Source organism: Eubalaena glacialis, chromosome 15 (genome assembly GCF_028564815.1).
Source record: "Eubalaena glacialis isolate mEubGla1 chromosome 15, mEubGla1.1.hap2.+ XY, whole genome shotgun sequence".
Classification (NCBI taxonomy): domain Eukaryota; kingdom Metazoa; phylum Chordata; class Mammalia; order Artiodactyla; family Balaenidae; genus Eubalaena; species Eubalaena glacialis.
In genome coordinates this window covers 43,123,024-43,135,934 of record NC_083730.1, presented here as the reverse complement: position 1 = coordinate 43,135,934, position 12,911 = coordinate 43,123,024, and the positions used below count along the sequence as shown (strand labels likewise).

At 37.6% G+C, this 12,911-nt stretch overlaps 1 protein-coding gene across 3 annotated transcripts in view; it reads left to right on the top strand.

Moving 5' to 3' along the window:
- ZNF397 (zinc finger protein 397) overlaps positions 1-11,342 on the top strand; it is a 51,798-nt gene extending 40,456 nt beyond the window's left edge. For 2 of the 3 annotated variants that reach the window (XM_061170448.1, XM_061170447.1), the window contains exons 2-3: positions 427-662; positions 8,387-11,339. In XM_061170448.1, coding sequence (XP_061026431.1) covers positions 614-662; positions 8,387-10,398 — 2,061 coding nt within the window. In that variant the 5' untranslated portion in view covers positions 427-613 and the 3' untranslated portion in view covers positions 10,399-11,339. Of the gene's footprint in view, positions 1-426; positions 663-8,386 lie in introns of all 3 variants that reach the window. The other variant, XM_061170449.1, reaches the window with a different exon arrangement.
- Positions 11,343-12,911: the final 1,569 nt, after the last annotated feature.

Sequence of the window (12,911 nt, the reverse complement as noted above, 5' to 3'; positions counted from 1 at the left end):
GTTCAGCTGAATGAACACCAGAAACTTTGGGGGCGGGTGGAATCCAGAGCTTGGATGCATTCACATGAATCAGCGGACGAATGTGTGAGTGTGGGAAGAACGGAAGGAGAGAGAGACAGATCATGATGATGGATCAGTAGTGTCATTTCGGTGTAGGAGGGGCAACGAATAACATAGAGCTAACCGCTACGGCAAAATTCTGAAATTCCCTCCCCTGCCTTATCTTTACAGTTATATCCTGATTTTGGTAGCATTAACCCCCGGATTATCTTTGAAGATCTCTAGATTTGGAATGGAGAATGTATGTCCAAGAGGGGTGATGCCTGACTCCTGAATGATAGGGAAAAGAAGCGTAGGAAATTTGAAAGAAAAGCACTTGAAAGTTAAATGAGATTTTGTTTTCTCTTTAACTTCTTTTATATCTAGAGGATGTTTCTGGTCGTCTAGTCTCAGAAATTATATCTCCAGTCTCCACAATGATTCCCTTCCAAGTCCAGTGGTGCCCAGTTGCCTGCAGGTCTCAGACTCCTACGTGGACAAGAAAAGCTTAGTGAGGAAATGGTAAATCTCCAGTTGCTCCCTGAGGTGTCAAGTGTCCAGTGGCAGGCAGTCCATGGAGATCCAATTCAATTATGAAGCTCAAGAACACTACCTTCTGTCAGGTGAGAAGCAGTGTGTATCTTTCTTAGTGGTTTGGGTGGGTTGGGGGGTGGCGCCGTGTTACCTTGCTATGTTAGTGTCTTCAAGTGCTATTGGTATTCCTAGTGTCTTCAAGTGCTACTGGTATTCCTCATTGCCTACCCCCCACTGTATTAGGCAGTACCATTTCTTTTGTGCTCCAAGCCCACGGCTTTATTGTACATTCTGGCAATCAAATTCTCTTGGTTTTCCTTCCTCTCCTTAAGTCCCCAGTGTCATCCATTTTTCCCATTATAATCACCTTATTACCAATCTGTCAGTGTTTGGTATTTGCCCTTTAAAATCTTTTCAAGTCATCCTTCTCATGTACTGTCGGGGCATAGTTAAAAGTTTTGGAGTCTGACACCTGGATTCAAATACTAGCTTTGTCATTTACTAGCTTCAGTAAGTTACTTACATTTTTTTAAAATAATCCTGTTTCCTCACTTTATAGGTGTATAATAACTCACACCTTGAAAATTATTTTGAGGGTTGTGTCTATCTATTACTCCATAATAAAGGACCCCAAAACTTAGTGACCTAAAACACTAAGACATTTTTCAACCATGTTATTTTCTTATGGTTCTGTAGGTCATCGGCTTGGGCTGGGTTCAGCTGGGCAGTTTTCTTCTGGAATCACTCATGCTCAACTAGGGCCAGGGTCTATGTTGGTATCAGTCATAACATGTCCAGCTGTTGGTGCTGGCTATAGCTTGGGTCACGTTATCTCCAGCAGGCTAGCCTAGACTTTTTCACAGGGCAGCTAGTTTTTAAAATCAGAGAAAGGGATGCATAAGCACTTTTCTAACCTATGTTTGCGTTACATTTGTTATTATCTCATTGACCAAAGCAAGTCACATGACCAATTCCAGAGTCGTTGTGGGAGAAAACTACACAAGGATATAGATATTAGGAGATAGGATCATTGGGGTCCATTACTACTATAACAGATACCACAAGCACTAGATAAGATTCTGTATATACGGCTCTGAGCGCATACCTGGCTGGTAGTAAATTCTTTACGAATGGTAGTCACTGTTATTTTTAGTAAGATAATCTTGGTGCTGACTTTGTTCAGATGTTCTGCAGGCTCTCATTTCCGCATCATATTTTGCTGCTTTTTGATTTTGGTCTTCCCATTACTGCTGTTTTGCCTATGAAATTAACCTTCTGTTGCCCTTTTCTTTTACTCTAAATCTTTTGCCTGTCTTTAGTTTTGGAGTATCTTTTATTTTATTTTATTTAGTTTCTCTCTCCTGTATTTAGAATTTGTTTTTCCTTAAGAGTCTATTCTAAGGCATCTAGCTCTCTTCTTTCCTGAGAATCACTGCCTCCTCCTTGTTGTTTTACATAAATTGACATACATACTATATGTGTTTGTGTCTCTTAGCCTGTGTATAAAATAACATTTTTTATGATAAAGCAATATAATTATATTAAAGTGCATTTATAAAATATAGAAAGGCACAAAATAGAAATTTTAATAACCTACAACTCCACCATTTAGAGATAGTCACTGGATACATTAATACATTAATACTTAATGTATCCTTCAAATCATTTAATTAACTGTTCAACAAATATTTATTGTTGATAAATGTTTATTAGTTCATAAGATCATAGCTTATTAATGATTATTAACCATTAATATAATATTATTAGTTACTGAGGGTTTACTTTGTGCCAGCCACTGTTCTAAGTTCTGGGGATGTAGCAGTGAACTAATCAGAGAAGGCTTTGCCCTCAAGGACTTTACATTCTAGTAGGGGAAACAGGAAATATATAAATATACAGTATAGTATCAGATAGTGATAATGGTTATAGAGGATGTATCAGTCAGGATTCTGGCAGGAAACAGATGGCTCATTCAAATTGGGTAATTCAAAGTTTCATAAAGAGGATGGGAAGGATTACAGAAATCAACAAGGGATGGAGAACAGCGTACACAAAGCCTAAGCTGATAGTCATAACTATCCTCTTCCATCACCCACTCCATATTGCCCTTACCTTCTGCCAGAATCTCAGTGGCACAGAGTTCTTTATCTAGTCAAATAAAATAAACCTTTTCTAGATGACCTGAGTGCTTGGTGATCCTGCCTCTTTCAGGCTACTTCCGTGAACCATTGACTGGGCCTATTAGACATGAGAGAACTACGAGGCACCCCCACTGAGTCCTCTGAGTTCCAGTAGCAGCAACCATTTCCCCACTGGTGATTGGTATCAGTCATTCTGGCCAGTAGAGTGACCCCATCTCTGCCTGCTGGTTTGGCAGTTTGAGGAGCCCAAAATGCTGAAGCAGGAAACAGTCTCAACTTCAAATTTAACAAAATTATGACTTTGTCCCATGGTAGAGGTATTTTTCCTTTGAGAATCGGAACCCTGAACCCACCAAGCCCAAGATTATAGGGATAGGAAGCAAAAATAATATAAGTGGATTATGAGGTATATAGTAAGAAGAGATATTATTACTTTCTCTACCACCCTTCGTTCCTATACCCATGTATTATGGCCATGGGGAAGACAACACTGTTTATCGCCCTTTAGTTTAATGCATATATTGCATCCTGTATGACAGCACCCCAAACTTATCAAGATGTTGTTGTCTAGCTTGTCCTGTAACTGAGCCTACATTTAATTATTCCACCATTATCACAATCCACTTACTTCTGGATGATGGGACATGCGGTAAGACCCATGAATTATATGTGTATGAGCTCATTGCTTAACTTCCTTCCCTGCAAAATGACTCCTTTGGAGGTAATATTATAGAGAATACCATGATAATAAATACGGCATTCTCTTAAGTCAATGCAAATTTGTATCTAGACTATGTATTTAGTCCTTTGAAGTTGCTGCCCTTTCCATAATAAAAGGGGTCAGATGTAATGAGTCTGTCCCCAAGTGGCTAGCTGGTTCCTCTCTAGGGAATGGTACCTTATTAGGGCCTTAGCGGTTAGCTACTTGGGCACATAGCAATGATTATAGGCATATCAACCTTGATAAGTGGAGGTCCATATTGTTGAGCCCATATATAGCCTCCATCCCTGCTGCCATGACCTCTTTGTACATGAGTCCATTGGGCAAACATTGGTAAAAAGGCTGACATTGACATTCATAATATGGATCACCATGTCCATCCTTCTGATTGAGAGGCTTCTCCACAGTGGATGCCCTTTGGTGAGGATTCACATGGGCCACAAACATATTCATTCTTTGGTTCATCCTCATACTTTTCCTCCAGAATTCTTATTTCTTGTCTTCCAATCTTGTTCTTTCCAGGTACCTAACTAATCAAGTAACCCATTAGTCACTATCCATGGATCAGTATATACATGTATCTTAGGCTATATTGCCTTCCATGGAAAGTAGACAACCAGGTGTATACCTGAAATTCTGCCCACTGGAAGGATTTGCCTTTACCAGCATGTTTAAGGCCACCCCTGAGTGGGGGTATAAGTGAAAGGTACTCACTTTCAGCTGGTGCCCACACACTGGGCAGGCCCATCTACAAACCAGTTCTGTACATTTTCCTCCTCTGTGAACTGATAATAGGGAATTCCCATAGGGCCATGAATATAGGTTGAGGGGGAGAGGTAGTGGAGCAGTAGGAACAAGTCCTATGGGAATCTGAGTCACTCGCACATGGAATTTACTTGTCTTCCAGATATGCTTTTATAATGGAATACTGGTTTGTATGTTCAATTTTATGAATTGATGGGTCAAATAACAACTAATACATAGTGGTCAGTTTGCAATAGTTATTTGGTGCCCTGTGGTCAAGCATTAAGTTTCTATTAGTGCCCAAAAGCAAGCCAGGATCTGCTTTTCACTTAGAAAATTGTTGGCAGAAGACAGTATGACCTTACTCCACTGTGGTTCTCTTATAGAGGCTGGCAAGAGGCTTCATACAGCAACCGTGACTGCTGCAGACACTTCCAATACCATTGGTTATCTTGGTTAATAAGGGTCATGTGACAGGACAGCTTGCATTGCAACATGGTCCTACTGCAGAACTTTTTTTTACTCTAAGCCTCACTCAAAAGTAGCAACCTTGCAAGTTACTCAAATTGGTCATTTCAGCACATTTACTATGGTATCTGTTACCTCAAAAATGCAGGGCCCACCAAGCATTGTGCCTTTCTGAGGTGGTAACAGTTGGTTAGAGAGATAACCGAAGTGAAAGAATAAGCCATGTAACCATCTGAGAGAAGAGTCTTCCAGGTGGAGGGAATAGCAGAAGTCAGAGGCCCATAGATATAGCAGGAACAGAGTAAGCCTGGAGTAGACAGGTGATAGGGGTGGTTTAGAATGAAATGAGGGTAGAGAGAAAGAAAGGGACCAGATCATATGGAACCTTCTAAGTCACGGTAAGGACTTAGAATTTATTCCCAGTGAAATGGAAAACCATTGGAATTCTTTACACAGGATAACATGTAAAGATCACTCTGACTGTTGTATGGAGAGCAGGAGAAAGGTAAGTTAGCAGGAAGAAAGCAAATGATTTAAGAGAGTAGTCAACTATGTCAAACAAATCAAGAATAAGATTGAAAATTGACCACTGGATTTGTCAAGATAGAGCATATTAGGGACTTTAATAAGTGCAGGTTTGATGGAGTTACAGAGATAAAAGCCTGATTGCATTGGGTTAAAAAGAGAATAGACTTGATGTTGGTTAGAAAATAGAGCAATGTGAACTATATACACCTGATGGAAGTGTGAAGTGGCTTAACCACTTTGGAAAAGTCTAGTTGAAGACCTAACAGTTCTGATCCTAAATTTATATAACCTAGAGAAACATTTGGATATATGTATCAAGATAGACGTACCAGCATATTCATATCAGCATTGTTTGAAATAGCAAAATGTTCTTATGCATTGAAGAAGAATGGATAAATCACTTGTGGTATATGTCACACTATAATAGTGAACATGAATGGACTACAGCTACACACATGACTGTGGATGAATCTTCCAAACATAATGTTGAGTAAAAAAAACAAGTCACAGAATACGTATGGTATGATTCCAGAAATGTATAAAGTTCAAAAACATGCTGTATTTGCCTGCTAGGGCTATAACAAAACCACAGACTGGGTGGCTTAAACAACACAAATTTATTTACTCAGTTCTGTGCATTAATTTTAGTCATCTAGGCTTTGCTTTCTTCTAGAAGTCTTATAGTTTTAGCTTTTATATTTAGGTTTATATTACATTTCTAGTTAATTTTTGTGTATAGCATAAGGAAAGAGTCAGTTAATTTTTGTTATTATGATATCCAGTTGTAACACTTTTTTTGAAAAGAGACTACCCTTTCACCATTGAATTATATGGGCAACTTTGTTGAAGGTCAGTTGTACATACATGTTTGGATCTATTTATAGACTCTGTTCTATTCCATTAATGGATATGTCTATCCTATGCCAGTGCCTCGCTGCCTTGATTACTGTAGCTTTGTAGTAAAGCTTGAAATCAGGGAGTATAAGCTCGCTTATTTTGTTCTTCTTTTTCAAAATTGTTTAGACCCTTCTCTGCCTTTCTACACAAAGTTTAGAATCGGTTTGTCAGTTTCTACAACAAGGCCTGCTGAGATTTTGATTGGGGTTGCATTGAATCCATAGGTCAATTTGGGGAGAATTTCATCACTTTAACAATATTAAATCTTCCTATATGTAAATGATGGCATATATTTCTATTTATTAGGTCTTTAATTTCTCTCAGCAACATTTTGTAGTTTTCATTATGCAGATATTGCACATATTTTGTTGAATTTGTTTCTAAGTATTTCATTTTTTTGGTGCAATTGAAAAAAATTGTTTTTAATTTTAGGTTCTAATTGTTCATTGCTAGTATACAGAAATACAATCAGGTTTTGTGTATTGCACTTATAAAACCATTTACAAGTTCTAATAACTTTTTAAAGACACTTTAGGATTTTCTGTATACCTGACTGCATAGTCTATAAGACAGTTTGACTTCTTGTATGTCTCATTTATTTTTCATGTCATATTGCATTGTCTATGAATATTGAATAGAAGTTGTACAATATTGAATAAAAGTAGTAAGAGAGGGCATCCTTGTTCTCCTTCTTTGTTCCTAGGAGAAAAGCATTTAATGCTTAACCATTAAGTATGATGTTAGCTGTTGGTCTTTCTTTGCTTTTTATTGAAGTAGTTAATTTACATGTAACATAGTTGATGTTTGGATTTAAATGTACCATCTTATTTTTTGTTATTTTCCCATATTTTGTTTCTTTTTTGTTTTTCTTTTTTCTCCCTTTGTGCCTAATTTAATTATGTTACCAAGGTTTTTGTTTTTCCGTTTTTTTCTCTATTAGCTTATTGTTTATACACCCTTTTATTGTTATTTAATTGTCACCTAATAGCAGCCTTTCTCAAATGTGATTCTGTGAGAGAATTAAGCCAAAATGCTCTAAGGCATCCACTGTAACTTACATATTAATGTTTCTCCTGTACATCTATTGATTTACTTGGTATCTACCATCTTTGGGAGAATTAAGAAAATAGGCAAACTATTTTCTTTTTATTTTCTTGTGGAACCCTAGTTGAAAAAGGCTGCCTTAGAAGTTACAACGTACACATTTGATTTATTACAGTTTATCTTAATTTACTATTTCTAGGATAACCCAAAGACCTTGTAATATTTTAGTTCTATTTACCTCCCTCCTCTTGTGCTATTTTTGCCATGTATTTTAACTCTACATATATATTGTAAAACCCATGAGACATTCATATTGCTTATATCATTCAGTATATACACATTTAGATTTACCGCAATACTTTACTTTTTCCAGTACCCTTTGCCTTTGGCAAAGAGGATAAGCCTCCACTTGGAGGCTTGGGATTTTGGACTTTAGCCCTTGAAATTAATCTTTGTCATGTTTTCAGCTCTCTAGATCATTTGCAGTCTGAGAATGGTGTGCCTTTTATAGTAAACACCACTTAATAATGGAATGATAGTCTCAAGAATTTCAATGGAGCTCCCATGTTCTCTACCATTACAGCCCTCTGGTATTGTTGAGCAGAGGAATAATCTCCTCAAAATCAACTCAAAAGAGATTTCTGATCCTACCTCCCTAACCTTTTTTCTGGTCCACATACCTTAGTAAGGAAGTTTGGTCACTGAATATGGCTGTTCCCAAAAGGATCATGTTTTCTAGGCTACTTCCTTCTAATAATCAGGGCAAAAGAGGTGGAGGACTATGTAGACCTATTTTTGAAAATGCAGGCTTCTTTTCTAACCATTCCTGGGCTTGATGCTTCTTTCTTTCCCCTAATGACAACATGTGACCAGCCTGGTTGGTATACACTCACAGTGACAGCCTGGCTGCCACTGCCTCCTCCTCCTCTCCCTCCCTTTCACCTCCTCCCCCACTCCTTCACCCACGTATTTATTCATACTGACTACTTTATATACGTCAGTAAGTTGTTTATGTATTAGCTCTAATATAGTCAAACTTTCCTAATCACTGTAATTAGGTTTCAGTATTCCCAGATCTCCTGTGACAGACATATACAGAATATATCTGATAAGCCACTTCAATAAACGATTATCCATTACTTGTTGATTCTTCTTAGTTTCCCTCTCAGAAGATAATTTTTAGTATTTTCATAGGAAAATACTAATCTATTTCACCTGAAACTTTCTTAAAGTATGGAGAACACATTCCATTTATATTTTATTGTTCTAGATGGTGAGACTAAGGCCAAGGTTGGAGAGCTGGCTTCCGAGGAAGAAATTACAGCAAAAATTGAACCATTGACTGAAGAGTCTGGTAACCCCAGAGATGATGTTCTCCAGGATTCTGAATGCAGAGAATTCTGTGGATTTGGGGATAAATTCAATGAAAAGGATCAGAACCTCTTCAAAAGAAGACAACATAACTGTGATGAATGTGGGCAAAACTTTGCTTGTAGTACAGGCCTTATTAGGCATCGAAGAACCCATTGGGAAAAACCCTATGAATGTGATAAGTGTGGAAAGGCCTTTAATGTGAGCTCAGCCCTGGTTCTGCATCAGAGAATTCATACTGGGGAGAAACCCTATCCTTGTAATTGGTGTATTAAAAGTTTCCGTCGGAGCTCAGACCTTATTAAACATCAAAGAGTCCACACTGGTGAAAAACCTTACAAATGTGATGAATGTGGGAAAGCCTTCAGTCAGAGCTCTGATCTTATTATACATCAGCGAATACATACAGGAGAAAAACCCTATCAGTGCAGTCATTGTAGTAAAAGTTTTAGCCAGCGCTCAGACCTGGTTAAACATCAAAGAATACATACTGGAGAGAAGCCTTATACATGTAACCAGTGTAACAAACATTTTAGTCAGAGTTCTGATGTTATAAAACATCAAAGAATCCACACTGGTGAGAAACCATATAAATGTGATGTGTGTGGAAAAGCCTTCAGTCAGAGCTCAGATCTTATTCTACATCAGAGAATCCACACTGGAGAGAAACCATATCCATGTAATCAGTGTAGCAAAAGTTTCAGTCAGAACTCAGACCTTATTAAACATCGAAGGATCCACACTGGAGAGAAACCCTATAAATGTAATGAATGTGGGAAAGCTTTTAATCAGAGCTCAGTCCTTATTCTGCATCAGAGAATTCACACTGGAGAGAAACCCTATCCATGTAATCAGTGTAGCAAAACCTTCAGTAGACTTTCAGATCTTGTTAATCATCAACGAATTCACACTGGAGAGAAGCCTTACCCATGTAACCAGTGCAGTAAAATGTTTAGTCGAAGATCAGACCTTATTAAACATCATAGAATTCATACAGGTGAGAAACCCTATGAATGTGATGAGTGTGGGAAAACCTTTAGTCAAAGCTCAAACCTTATTCTGCATCAGAGAATCCACACTGGAGAGAAACCCTATCCATGTAACGATTGTACTAAAAGTTTTAGTCGTCGTTCAGACCTTGTGAAACATCAGAGAATACACACTGGAGAGAAACCGTATGCATGTAATCAGTGCAATAAAAGTTTTAGTCAAAGCTCAGACCTCACTAAACATCAGAGAGTACACTCTGGGGAAAAACCCTATCATTGTGATTGTTGTGAGAAAGCCTTCAGTCAGAGTTCTGACCTTATTCTTCATCAGAGAATTCACACTGGAGAAAAACCATATCTATGCACACAGTGCAGCAAAAGTTTCAGTCAGAACTCCGACCTTATCAAGCACCAGAGGATCCACACTGGGGAAAAACCATATAAATGTAATGAATGTGGGAAGGCTTTCAGTCAGTGCTCAGCTCTTGTCCTACATCAGAGGATCCACACTGGGGAGAAACCATATCCATGCGATCAGTGTGGCAAAAGCTTTAATCGGCGCTCTGATCTCATTAACCATCAAAGAATCCACACTAATGAAAATCCATATAAATGTGATGTGTCTGGGAAAGCCTTTAGCACATGCACTGATCTTACTGAACACCAGAGAATCCACACTGGTGAGAAACCCCACAGGTGTGTTCAATGTAGCAGAAGTTTTAGCCAACTCTCTGATCTTATTAATCATGAGAAAGTCCATGCTGGGGAAGACACTCTAAATGTGTTGAATATGGGAAAACCTTTAGTGTATACACCAACTTTATTCAGTACCAGAGACACTCTGCCAGAAAAAAATCTTATGATTGCTATGGATGATTATGAAAAAGGTTTTAATCAATGCTCAACTTTTGTGCTACATTAAAAAAAGACACACACACACTAGAGAGAAAGCATATTAATTCAATTTTTATAATGAAAGTTTAACTCAGAGCTCAGACATTACTAAAGAAAATTTCTGAGGAGGAATCCTGTGAGTTGTTGGAAAACCTTCAATGTGAAAAAATTTTTACTGAATGTCAGAAACAATGGAAAAAAATTTCTATCTGCTGTAATGTAAGAAAAGCTCTAGTCTTTTATTCAAACACTGCACAAGAGGAAAGTTTTATCATTATAAGAAATGTCTAACCATATTAATGCAGAACCTTATCAGATATTGTAAAAATCAGTGTGGTGTTGTGTGCAATCAGAACTCAGAAGGAAATGTATTAGTGTTATAATCTCAAACCTTCAGTGAGCCCAGCTCACCTATTGCATATCAGAGAAGTTATTTTAGAGAATGTAGGGAAAACTTAAACCCTTCCCATATCTTAATTGGCATTCACTCTGATAATTCGCATACCACTTACCTCCTGACAGCTGGAGAATCCTACCTTATGCAAACATTAGTTATTAAATTCCCTCTGTGTGAACATGCTATGCTATGCTGGTATTAAACTTACTAACTGCATAACTCTAGTGCCCCATTTTCTGAAATATCCTTTTTTTTGGGAGGGAGGCCAAGTTTTGGTCTTCCTAGTGAGCATGAGTTTTCAAGTTCCTGTGGTGTTCACAGCAAACATGAATTTATTTTGCTCTTAATAATGTAGCCCATCCATAAACTTTAGTGGTTTGAAATTACTTCTTCAACACTACCATTTAATTACAGTTTCTAAATATGTGAAACAATTTTTTAAAAAATAATTCCATATGTTAAAGTGTGAATATTTCTCTACTACTATGTTTATCCTGTCTGTCATCTATAGATGGAACAAAAATGTTAGCTAAAGTAACACCCACATGACTATATTGCATATTCTGTCTAAAAATAAAAAGACCTATTGATCTTTTTTTTAATGGCAACATTCATCAGACTTTGTTTTGTTTGTTGATTTCTGACATATATATTGATAATACGCCATGTGTACACAGTGTTTTCAACTGAAAAACAAACAATTTTTAAAAATAAGAAAAATTGTCTTTGTGGTATTAACCATTTGTTAAAATCCTGCTACTCTCATTTACTTTGACTATCCCCCATAATTATCCAATTAATATTTTAATTTAACATACATTGTTAAATTATTATGTGCAAGACATTTTTTTAGGTTTTGTAGTATACACAAAGAATATACTGTCCCCAAAAAGCATGTGTTGTACAGTGATAAAGGCTGATGTATACAGAAAATATATGGCTCAATATAATCATAAAGTTAGGCAAGATGCTTATAAGAGCTCACAGGAGGTAGGGTTCAATTCTGATTGGAAAGAAAAGGAAAAGCTTTGTGGAGCTCCTGAGATTTGAGTTTTGAAGGATGGGAGTAGAGGCATAAAGGCAGAGAAGGAATAATCAACAAAGGCACAGAAGCAAGAAAATATAAGAAGTGATGTAGAGTATGGTGCTTAGTCATTAATTCAATAAATATTCAGTGTCAGGCACTGTACCAAGTGCTGCTGAAGAAAAAATGATTCCTGCCCTCATGCTCAAGTGTTTAGGAAAATAATGACTGAAGCATGTACTTAAAAGAGTAAGAATAAAGTGGAAATTAAAATGAAGTAGGAGAAAAGACAGTTAAGAAATGTGATGCTAGGGCTTCCCTGGTGGCGCAGTGGTTAAGAATCCGCCTGCCAATGCAGGGGACACAGGTTCGAGCCCTGGTCCGGGAAGGTCCCACATGCTGCGAAGCAACTAAGCCTGCACTCTAGAGCCCTCAAGCCACAACTACTGAGCCTGCGTGTCACAACTACTGAAGCCCGTGCACCTAGAGCCTGTGCTCCACAACGAGAAGCCACTGCAATGAGAAACCCGTACATCACAGCGAAGAGTAGCCCCCGCTTGCCACAACTAGAGAAAGTCCACACAAAGTAACGAGGACCCAACGCAGCCAAAAATAAAAATAAATAAATTTTTTTAAAAATTAAAAGAAAAAGAAATGTGATGCTAAACAAGCAGACACTTCAACTTTCTGGGGTTTAGTGTCATCTGTAAAACAGAAAAGTACTAGGTATGGTTGGAATAGATTTCATATTTCTGCATTTTATTCTCAAGGTAATGGGAAGCCATTAAGATCTTTGAACCAGGGAATGGCATGATCATCTTCCTGCTTTCAGAAGAGTCTAAAATTAAAAGGAGGAGCAGAAAGGAAAACTATTTGGGAAGTCTGGAAATAAAATCACAAGATCCAGAAGTAGAGGAGCTAAAATGCATAGACATGATGATAGGTTGAGAAGTGAGTAGGGAAAAAAAGCATACAATCAATTATCATCTGTTCTTTAGGGAATTTTAAAAGTGAAGAAGAAAAAGTAAGATGATCAAATTTATATCTGAAGGTTAGCCATCTTTCCTGAGAATAAACGTTAAGAGCCAACTGCTTACTACACGTTACTATCTAGTGTCCT